This window comes from Phacochoerus africanus, chromosome 7, assembly GCF_016906955.1.
Source record: "Phacochoerus africanus isolate WHEZ1 chromosome 7, ROS_Pafr_v1, whole genome shotgun sequence".
NCBI lineage: Eukaryota > Metazoa > Chordata > Mammalia > Artiodactyla > Suidae > Phacochoerus > Phacochoerus africanus.
Window position 1 is genome coordinate 49,768,349 of NC_062550.1, and position 12,510 is coordinate 49,780,858.

Below are 12,510 nucleotides of genomic sequence, written 5' to 3' on the forward strand. Positions count from 1 at the left end.
TTGCTATTTCTTTGGGCTGCTCCCGCGGCATATGGAGGTTCCCAGGCTAGGGGTCGAATCGGAGCTGTAGCCACTGGCCTACACCAGAGCCACAGCAATGCGGGATCTGAGCCACGTCTGCAACCTACACCACAGCTCACGGCAACGCCAGATCGTTAACCCACTGAGCAAGGGCAGGGACCGAACCCACAACCTCATGGTTCCTAGTTGGATTCGTTAACCACTGTGCCACGATGGGAACTCCTACCCTTGACTTCTGTTGAATAAATCTTAGGAGTTTTAGTTTACATCCCCTCAGTTGTATAAACTATTTTCCCAGGTGCAAATATTAGCTATAGGTATTTCAGCTCTGTCCACTTCTTACACCAGACTCAACCCCTCTTCCTGAGTCATATACTCTGACTCTTAAGTGTAGAAAACTGAAATTCAAGTCTCTAATGATCTTAAAACTGTAGGCCCTTAATCTTATCCCTGAAAATATTTTTTAACCTGAGAACAGATATTAAAAGACAGCCATTAAACATAATAAAGAGGAAATCCTATTTATAAGATTAATAAAATAGTAGTTCCCTCAGAGTACTAACCACAAATGAAAGTCTGAATTTAAAAAATTTAATCACTTTACGTTAATTTGCTATTCCTAGTAAGTATCATAAATTTTATCAATTTCTTTCTTAATTCATTAGGAAAAAACATGCAACCTAGGGGAGATATCAAGACTTAAATTATCCTAAAATGATATTTAAATTATTCAGGAAGCAATCTTTAAAATTTGTATATACATTCTTTTAAAAGATTATTTACTTTTCTTTCAAATATACACAACTCGTTTAAGAGTTTCCCAACAAACTAGGGCTGCCAAAACAAAGGGGGTGTTTCTTCTTTCTTAGGGTTTCTCAGAATTTTACTCATTCCCTAAAATTGATATTGTTTTATAGAAATGACCATAATTTGGGAAAAACATATTTGTAAGAAAAACAAACCCAAACTATTCTTCTTCAACCTCTACCTTTGACCATCAGATAAGCTAAATAAACATAAAGACTGTGGAGGTGACCTGAATAGTCAGCCAAGAAGCAAAAGCAATGATGTCCTTATTGGAAACCAAAGGGACCAAAGAGAACTTCTGAACAGAATTTAAAACTTTAAGAAACAAAGATCTCAGGGCCTAGTCAACAACTACAGCTAAGGTTGTTATACCCATAATAGGAAATAACCATGATATCAAAAGCTTTCCAACACTGAAACTAGCCAGAGCTTTGGGAACAAAAACCTGTAATAGTTTGTTATTATGAGATATATAAGAATTTTGGAAAGAAAATATGCAAAGAGAAACTGAAGCACCCTACAGTTAAGAAAACAGGTTTGATAAATTTCTTAGTTAGCCATGTGATACGCAACTTCTGAGGTATGACATTAAGTTTGAAGTCAGAAGTGACTACATATCAATAAGCAAAAAGTGTCCTGCAGAATCCTCATTATAAGTATGAATATTTGCTTCACTGTATGTATTAGATCAATTAATAAAGGATAACAATCTAATGACAAGTAGTCCCTTTTGAGGCAGTTTTGTATTAATCTTACAGTTCTAAGATGTTGACATTAGGTGTCAATGCCACAGCCTCAGAGTCTTCAGGTCAGGTGCTTGGAGTCAGCCAAACTGCAAAGGTTAAAAGGGCACAGGCTTCTACAAGACCACCCTTACTTTTGACACCAACTGTGAGTTGAAGGGATGGCGGGGGGGGGGGGTGTCCCAAAACTGCTTGCAGGTTTGATAATTCACTAGAGGAATTCACAGAACTGAACGAAAGCTGTTCGCCTCACAGTTATGGTTTATTACAGGGAAAGGATATGGATCAAAATTAGCCAAGGGAAGAAGCACCTAGGATGAAGTTCAGGAGGGTCCCAAACTCACAGCTTTTGGTGTCCTCTCCCCATGGAAGCAGGAGGCATTACTCTCCCAGGACCTGTGTGTGACAATATGCCCAGAGGACTGCCAAGCAGGGAAGCTTACCTGAGCCTCAAAGTATTTATCAAGGCTCCATTATATAGGTATGATGGACTGATCAATCACCTGGGCAGTTGACCTCAGCTGCCAGCTGGCCTGAATGATTTACCAGGTGACTCAAGGCACCCCCACCCTAAACACCTGGTTGGTGCCCCCCCCAATCCCCACATGCCTAAGGCTATGGGATGTAGCCAACCCCACCCTAAAATCCACTGTGACTGACTCCTACCCTAAACAAAGACACCTCTATACCATATGAAAGATTACCTCCCAGAAGCTGAGGGTGGGCCTCTCTTGGGGCAAGGTCAAGATCTTTATTCCACCTGACTACTCATCTGCACAGTATTACTGCTACAGGATTGAGGACTTCTTACATGTTCCCAAATGACAATGGCTCCTCAGCTTCTACTGTTTGCAGTGTTTCCTTCGATCCTGTTTCTGTGTCTGAGTTTTCCTTAACTCTACAGGTCTCTAAGAAATATAACATTTCCATACATTTATGTATGTTTTAAATCCGACCTAAGCATTTGGTTTTATCTACTTTGTGTTTTATTCACTATTTCCATCCAGTGGAATACAACATAATTCTCTTTCCTTTTTGTACTCAAGACCCTGCCGTTGTCCTTTATAACCCAAGGATTCTTGGACTTGCTAATAACAAATCATACCTTCAATTTATATGTTTTTGGGGCAATATTTTTAAATTCCTTTCAGCATTTCATATCCTCTAATTCTGTCAAGGAAAATAAGTTTTAGGCAAATAATAACCTCAATAATTCCTTTATTTTGATTTTAAATTAATCACTTATTGGTAACTTTTAAAGTGGTAAGAAATGACTTATAGAGATACTTAAAAATACTGAATTAACAGCTAAATTGAATGAAATGTTTCTTAGGGAAGTTAACATTGTGCCATTTACTCCAATTAAATTCAAGGCCCTTATATGCCATCTCTTTTCTGGGCTGTGGAAGTTCTAGCTGGAGCATCCAAAAAGACAAATACCAGGTAATCTCTATTTTCACTTTTCTGCAAGTTTGGGCTTGGAGAAATGAGCAAAACAATATGGGAAATCGGATGCTAAACAGAAGTGAGTCAACAAAAATGACCCCCCCCCCCCGAGCCAAATAGAGGGATGGAACAAACCTTTTAGGTTAGAAAATACTGCCAACGATTTGTTTCTAATCAAAATCAGCATATGCAAAAAACACATTAGGTAGATAGCAGTTATATAAACAAAACACTGAACTTTAGGGCACTGGGTTCTGGGCCTCGCTTCCTGTACAACCAAAATCACCATACAAAAGCAACCAATGGGTGCTAATTTGTGGAGAGAACAATGTAGCAGGTGACAAAATGATACTGTATATGTATGAATACTAAGGTTGTTAATGGCAGAAATAAAACCCAAATACTTTAGAACCAGAAGAAAGCAGAGAGATCTAATTAGTCTGATTGCCCCAGTGTATAAGTAAGAAAACTTCTGAATAATCACTGCTATAGTGCATTAGGATGAAAGAAATAATTTTAAACTCGGACGTAATAAGACAATGGTTTTTTAACATTTTCAACTTGATAGCAAATTAGATAATCATTACATATATATTATAAAATTAATAAATCAAGGCAATTTTCCTACACAGTTCACGCTAAATTTAATAGTCTCTTCACTGATTCTTTGTACTGAGAAAGGGTATTTTCATTGTCCCCCTCATTCTTAAGACTAACAACACACTTTCTGTAATCTTCAACTTCTTTAGTACCAAGGAGCTCTTCTTTACTTAATTCTAGATTTTTCTCAGCAGCTTTAATTTGGAGAAGTGTTTCCAGGATGTTTTTCTCTGAGGTGCTGTTTTCCCAAATATACTCTTCCATGTCTGCTTCAGTCTTATTTTTTTCCCATTCTTCAGTTTTCTAAAAGGAAAAAAAAAAATGAGTTCTGAATTCTGAGGATTATTACTCAAAGACAAAGTCTGGCCAAAACTTGGCATGTACACAGTGCCTCACCTCCAGGACCCAGCACTGCTGTCCACAGCTTTGGGCTGTGCACTCTATTATGTGATTACGCATTAGTTACACCTCTCACTACTTCTGCCCACATAATTTCACTTTATCTGCCCTGCAAATTGCACTTATAAAGCAATACCATTTCCCCAAAGACAGAGAAAACTCACTCCGTGCAGCTTTCTAGTCTCTAAACTCTACACATCGAACATTTCAAGTTTCTGAGGTTAAAAATAATGACAGCTGAAAGGAGACTGTATTTAGCTCTGTAACATGCCTGTGGGGATGACAGGGAAGACCATTACTATAATAAAATTTAAACTATAAAGTACATTTGATTTTTTTTTTTAGTCACAATGACTTCATATATTCTGGAATTTTGTTTCGTTATTTTTCTGTTACTATAATGGAATATTTGTTACTACTTATTTTTTCTTACAAAAATTACCATGTTATTTTGGGGAACACTGGTAGGTCTTAGATTAATGTAATTCAGATTTATGATTTAAATGAAGATGAAACATTCTGTGAAAAAAATCAAGCAACACAGCTAATATGTAACATGCCCTGGTTTAGAGAAGTGCTGAGGACCAGCCACATTCTTTCCAAATTAACACGCAACAATGTTCTAGCCATGGGCTATGATGGAATGATCCATTAGCCTTACAACTTCTGAAGGTGGTAAAGCCCCCAAATTATAAAGTTTTTAAAGTATTAAAAGTGAAGTGGATTTGTAAGGCTGTCAGAAATATTTTAACTCTGGAAACTCCTCTTGAAACAGACCTCAGCTGGAGCAGACAGAGCGCCAAGGCTCCTCAGAGCCAAGGAAGCACCAAGAAGGAGGCAAAGTTTTCACTCACGCTGCCCTCCTACTCCCACCCCCATTGCCCACGAAGAGAAAGGCACCAGGCATCTGACCCTCCAAGGATAAGGAGGAGCCCCACCAAAGGGAAACAAGCCACTGGGGATGACACTGCCTCAGCAAACCCCACCAGATCCCTAAAGCCCAGGGAGCTGCCCCCCACCACAGAGACACACAAGAAGGAACTCTCTCTTTTTTTTTTTTTTGTCTTTTTGCTATTTCTTGGGCCGCTCCCACGGCATATGGAGGTTCCCAGGCTAGGGGTCTAATTGGAGCTGTAGCCACCGGCCTACGCCAGAGCCACAGCAACGCAGGATCCGAGCCGCGTCTGCAATCTACACCACAGCTCACGGCAACGCTGGATCGTTAATCCACTGAGCAAGGGCAGGAACCGAACCCGCAACCTCATGGTTCCTAGTCGGATTCATTAACCACTGCGCCATGACGGGAACTCCGGAACTCTCCTTTAATCCTTCAAACTGTATGCCCTTTCAGGAGATACAAAGAGGATGCAGGGTGTTTCCTCAGATCCCAAATTCCTCAGATAAAGTAGGGTCTCAATACTCACAGCTCCCCTATGTCTGCCCCCACTCGCTACACTGAATTTATGTTTGAGGATAATGTCCAACTTATGTTCTATGAGAATCAACTCTGTATGAAGGGATGCTTTAGGCTTCGCAGAGGGGCAGGGATAATGTGACGTAACTTCTTGTGCCCCAATCCCCACAGCCTTGTTGCAAATAACTTTGAACAGCCAAACTTTGAATCTGTACATTTTTAAAAAATAAGTGACAAAATTACTCTATTTTTTACTGTAATATATGAAGGAATAAATGCCCTGTCCTTAAAAAAATAAATGTCCTAAATTAAATACATCATCAGACTTATCTACTCTTACCAATGCTTGAAATGTTCAAGACAACGTCATAGTTTCTTCATAATTCTAACTTACAAGGGAAGTATACTTAATTAAAGAGGTCAACAAATACAAGCAATTAAGAGCTTTAATGTTTAAAAAATTATGTTTCACTTAGGTTTATCTAGATTTTCTTAACTGGTCTGAAATAGATGTGTAAACAGAGGAGATAATGAAAGCAAATCCACTAACAATTTTCAACATTTAAAAATCTCTCCCTTGGAGATCCCGTTGTGGCTCAGCGGAAATGAATCTGACTAGCATCCATGAGGACGCAGGTTTGGTCCCTGGCCTCGAACAGTGGGTTAAGGATCTGGCATTGTGGTCTGCTGCGGCGTAGGTCGTAGACGTAGCTCTGATCCTGTGTTGCTGTGACTCTGGTGTAGGCCTGCAGCCACAGCTCCGATTTGACCCCTAGCCTGGGAACTGCCATATGCCTCAGGTGCGGCCCTAAACAAACAAACAAACCAACCTTCCCCTTATATTTGGTATGTACAATTCTATGTTGGTCTGCCAAGGTGTGTGGGTGTGTCATGATGCTGATTTCCTAGGCACTAGCCACATGCAACCTCTTCCTTCACTTACAAAGAATTTTCTGTGTGCAATGACATGAAAAAGGTTGGGAAATCCTCAACTACAGGATAATGTACATGTACATTTACTGCTGTTCTAAATAGTCCATTGGTAAGGAAAAGTCACTACATTCTACGGTAAGTATGGTTTCTGACTAACCCTACACAGATTCAATGCAGCTCTGGGCTTCAGCTGCAAGCGAAACAAAAATCACGTTCCTCACATACTCTACCTTTGGGATCCAAATTATGCACAAGATTATAAAACTGAATACTTACTGTATACCAGGTACCTCAAGTCCTTATATGCATATATTATTTAATATAATTCCTATTAAGACCTACTGGATTAGATCTTATATTTCTACAGATAAGAAAACTAAATATTACAGAAGTTAAATATAGGGCCACAGTCACCTAGGAATGTTACCAGAATTTTTTGTATTTTAACTTAGAAAGCAATGCAGCACACACACCATAAATTTTGTAACATCTTCAGAGGACTACAGCAGCACCCCCCAAATAAACATATTACTACTCTTCTAGCCCCATGAATGAATAATCACACTAAATGGGATAGACAAAGGACACAAATAGCTCCCTAGCCGTTCAGATTTTATTTTGCCACCAAGTAAGTTATGAAAAGACTAGCGATTTCCAAGCTTTTTTCCTTTCAGAATTACTGGTAGAGGGCTATATACTTGTGATTCCCCCAAGGTCACACAGGAACGGGTGCAGGATTTACCATGCACTTCGATGTTTTATAGAACTGTGTTTAAATTCTAGCTTCATCACTTACTACGGTGACAGGCTTGTATTTCTATAAGAACTGATTCCCCAGAACTGTACTAAGGATTAAAAGAATAAAGAAGGGCTACATACTTAGAGCCCCTGGCTCAAAGTGAATACTAGGTAGGTGTTTGTTGTTAATATCACAACTCATTAAGAGTAAGGAAGAGTGGGGTTCAAACCCTCACTGGGCTACCTCCAAAATCTACGTTTCCAAGTCAAGGGCAGCACCACTGCTATCAAGCAGTAAAGTGAAAATTTACAGGCAAACACAAACACACACAAGGGTCCAAATATTCTGCCATATTATTCCATCCACAAAATTATAGGACTGTGATATTTTTCATGATGCTTATTACTTCTTGTCTTCTTGATAAATGTTATCACTGATTAATCTTCTCAGTGCTTAAAAATAACTGAATTAAAATATATTTGAAGAAATTATCGCTGGAAACTTCCCAAATCTAAAGGATACTGGGTTCAAGATACAGGAAGCACAGAGGACCCCAAACAAATTGAACCCAAATAGAACCACACCAAGACACATCATAATAAAAATGGCAAAAGTTAGTGATAAAGAGAGGATCCTAAAGGCAGCAAGAGAAAAGCAGAATGTTACCTAAAAGGGAACCCCAATAAGATTATCAGCTGACTTCTCTACAGAAACACTACAGGCCAGGAGGGAATGGCAAGAAATATTTAAAGTGCTAAAAGGAAAAAATATGCAACCTAGAATACTCTATCCAGCATGAATATCATTTAAAACAGAAGGGGAAATAAAAATTTTTTCCAACAAACGAAAACTAAAAGAATACAGCAACACAAAACCCAGGTTAAAGGAAATACTGAAAGGGCTTCTCTAAACCAAAAAGAAAGGAAGGAAAGGGAAGAAAAAAGAAAAGAAAAAAAAAAAAGAAGAAGAAGAAGAGGAAGAACTAGGACTGAGGAAACCGCAATCAGAGAGCAGTCACTCAAATAAGCCAGCATACAGATTTAATCATGAACAGGCCTCAAACAAAATGAAATTAAAAAGAAAAAAAGAAAAAAGAGTCATCAAAATCATAAAATGTGGGCAAGGGATGTTAGGAAATAAATAACCCTTTTTGCTTGTTTGTTTGTATGTTTCCCTTCTTAATTTTAATATAGTAATGAAGTGTTTGAACTTACAGGACCATCAGGCTAAAACACACAATTATAGGACGGGGTTAGCATACTTAAAAAACAGGGCAACCACAAGCCAAAACCAAATATTGCATTCGCAAAAAATGAAAAAAAAACAACAAAACACTCAAGCAGATAATAACAGGAGACCATCCAACCAAAAAAAAAAAAAAAGAAAGGAAGAATGGAGAACCATAGAATCAACTGGAAAACGAGGTTCAAAATGGCAATAAATAATCATCTATCAATTATCACCTTAAATGTCAATGGACTGAACGCCCCAATCAAAAGACACAGAGTGGCTGAGTGGATAAAAAGGCAAAAACCTTCAATATGCTGCCTACAAGAAATTCACCTTAGGACAAAGGATACATATAGATTGAAAGTGAAAGGGTGGGGAAAAATATTTCACGCCAATAGACATGACAGAAAAGCAGGAGTCGCAACACTCATATCAGACAAAATAGACTTTAAAACAAAAGACATAAAGAAAGACAAAGAAGGACACTACTTAATGATTAAGGGATCCATCCAAGGAGAGGATGTTACTATCGTCAATATATATGCCCCAAATATAGGAGCACCCAGATACATACAACAAATATTAACAGACATAAAGGGAGATATTGATGAGAATACAATCATAGTAGGAGACCTTAATACCCCCCCTCACATCAATGGACAGATCCTCTAGACAGAAAACCAATAAAGCAACAGAGATCCTAAAAGAAACAATAGAAAAGTTAGACTTAATTGATATCTTCAGGACACTACATCCAAAAAAATAAGAATACACATTCTTCTCAAATGCTCATGGAACATTCTCAAGAATCGACCACATATTGGGACACAAAGCTAACCTCAATAAATTTAGGAGCATAGAAATTATTTCAAGTATCTTCTCTGACCACAATGCCATGAAATTAGAAATCAACCATGGGAAAAGGAAAGAGAAAAAACCTACTACATGGAGACTAAACAACATGCTACTAAAAAACCAATGGGTCAATGAGGAAATCAAGAAGGAAATTAAAAAATACCTTGAAACAAATGATAATGAAGACACAACCTCTCAAAATCTATGGGATGCTGCGAAAGCAGTGCTCAGAGGGACATTTAGAGCAATACAGGCCTTTCTCAAAAAAGAAGAAAGATCCCAAATTGACAACTTAACCCTCCACCTAAACGAATTAGAAAAAGAAGAACAAAAAAGACCTAAAGTCAGCAGAAGGAAGGAAATTATAAAGATCAAAGAAGAAATCAATAAAATAGAGACTCAAAAAACAATAGAGAAAATTAATAAAAACCAAGAGCTGGTTCGTTGAAAAGGTCAACAAAATTGACAAACCCCTAGCCAGACTCACTAAAAAGAGGAGAGAAAGAACCCAAATAACCAAAATTATAAATGAAAAAGGAGAAATCACAACGGATACAGCAGAAATACAAAAAACCATAAGAGAATACTATGAACAACTATATGGCAACAAGTTTGACAATCTGGAAGAAATGGACAATTTTCTAGAATCTTACAGCCTGCCAAAACTGAATCAAAAAGAAATAGACCAACCAAACAAACCAATCACTAGAAATGAAATTGAAGAGGTCATAATATCATTCCCTACAAATAAAAGTCCAGGACCAGATGGCTTCACAGGTGAATTCTATCAAACATATAAAGAGGAATTGGTGCCCATCCTCCTTAAACTCTTTCAAAAGGTTGAAGAAGGAGGAACACTCCCAAAGACATTCTATGATGCCACCATCACCCTCATTCCAAAACCAGACAGAGATACCACCAAAAAGAAAACTATCACCCAATATCATTGATGAATATAGATGCAAAAATTCTCAACAAAATCTTAGCCAACTGAATCCAACAACATATCAAAAAAATTATACACCATGACTAGGTAGGATTCATCCCAGGTTCACAAGGATGGTTCAACATGTGCAAATCAATCAGCATCATACACCACATTAACAAAAAAAAAGTCAAAAATCATATGATCATCTCAATAGACGCAGAAAAAGCATTTGACAAAGTCCAACATCCATTCATGATCAAGACCCTCGCCAAAGTGGGTATAGAGGAAACATTCCTGAATATAATCCAAGCCATTTATGAGAAACCCACAGCAAATATAATACTCAATGGGGAAAAGCTGAAAGCCTTCTCACTCAAATCTGGAGCAAGACAGGGATGCCCACTCTCACCACTGCTCTTCAACATAGTTTTGGAAGTCCTCGCCACAGCAATTAGACAAACAAAAGAAATAAAAGGCATCCATATAGGAAGAGAAGAGATCAAACTGTCACTGTATGCAGATGACATGATACTATACATAGAAAACCCTAAGGACTCAACCTCAAAACTACTTGAACTGATTAATAAATTCAGCAAAGTAGCAGGATATAAGATGAACATTCAGAAGTCAGTTGCATTTCTGTATATCAGCAATGGAATATTAGAAAAGGAATACAAAAATATAATACCTTTTAAAATTGCACCTCACAAAATCAAATACCTTGGAATACACCTGATCAAGGAGGTAAAGGACCTATATGCCGAGAACTATAAAACTTTAGTCAAAGAAATCAAAGAAGATGTAAAGAAATGGAAAGATATTCCATGTTCCTGGATTGGGAAAATCAATATTGTAAAAATGGCCATACTACCCAAAGCAATCTACAGATTCAATGCAATCCCTATCCAATTACCCATGACATTTTTCACAGAACTAGAACAAACAATCCAAACATTTATATGGAACCACAAAAGACCCAGAATCGCCAAAGCAATCCTGAGAAACAAAAACCAAGCAGGAGGCATAGCTCTCCCAGACTTCAAGAAATACTACAAAGCCACAGTCATCAAAACAGTGTGGTACTGGTATCAAAACAGACAGACAGACCAATGGAACGGAATAGAGAACCTGGAAATAAACCCTGACACCTATGGTCAATTCATCTTTGACAAGGGAGGCAAGAACATCAAATGGGAGAAAGAAAGTCTATTCAGCAAGCATTGCTGGGAAACCTGGACAGCTGCATGCAAAGCAATGAAACTAGAACACACCCTCACACCATGCACAAAAATAAACTCAAAAGGGCTGAAAGACTTAAATAGACGACAGGACACCATCAAACTCCTAGAAGAAAACATAGGCAAAACACTCTCTGACATCAACATCATGAATATTTTCTCAGGTCAGTCTCCCAAAGCAATAGAAATGAGAGCAAAAATAAACCCATGGGACCTCATCAAACTGAAAAGCTTTTGCACAGCAAAGGAAACCCAAAAGAAAACAAAAAGACAACTTTCAGAATGGGAGAAAACAGTTTCAAATGATGCAACCGACAAGGGCTTAATCTCTAGAATATATAAACAACTTATACAAGCCAACAGCAAAAAAGCCAATCAATCAATGGAGAAATGGGCAAAAGACCTGAATAGACATTTGTCCAAAGAAGATACACAGATGGCCAACAAACACATGAAAAAATGCTCAACATCACTGATTATTCAAGAAATGCAAATCAAAACAACTATGAGATACCACCTCACACCAGTCAGAATGGCCATCATTAATAAATCCACAAATAACAAGTGCTGGAGGGGCTGTGGAGAAAAGGGAACCCTCCTGCACTGTTGGTGGGAATGTCAACTGGTACACAGCCACTATGGAGAACAGTTTGGCGATACCTTAGAAATCTATACATAGAACTTCCGTATGACTCAGCAATCCCACTCTTGGGCATATATCCAGACAAAACCCTACTTAAAAGAGACACATGCACCCACATGTTCATTGCAGCACTATTCACAATAGCAAGGACATGGAAACAACCCAAATGTCCATCAACAGATGATTGGATTAGGAAGATGTGGTATATGTACACAATGGAATACTACTCAGCCATAAAAAAGAATGACATAATGCCATTTGCAGCAACATGGATGGAGCTAGAGACTCTCATACTGAGTGAAATGAGCCAGAAAGACGAAGACAAATACCATGTGATATCACTTATAACTGGAATCTAATATCCAGCACAAATGAACATCTCCTCAGAAAAGAAAATCATGGACTTGGAAAAAAGACTTGTGGCTGCCTGATGGGAGGGGGAGGGAGTGGGAGGGATCGGGAGCTTGGGCTTATCAGACACAATTTAGAATAGATTTACAAGGAGATCCTGCTG

At 38.2% G+C, this 12,510-nt stretch overlaps 1 protein-coding gene across 1 annotated transcript in view; it reads right to left on the reverse strand.

Moving 5' to 3' along the window:
* Nucleotides 1-2,772: 2,772 nt before the first annotated feature.
* The window catches only part of MRPS35 (mitochondrial ribosomal protein S35), a 50,258-nt gene continuing 40,520 nt past the window's right edge, over nucleotides 2,773-12,510 (reverse strand). The window contains exon 8 of the mRNA XM_047787321.1: nucleotides 2,773-3,920. Coding sequence (XP_047643277.1) covers nucleotides 3,651-3,920 — 270 coding nt within the window. The 3' untranslated portion in view covers nucleotides 2,773-3,650. The remainder of the gene's footprint in view (nucleotides 3,921-12,510) is intronic.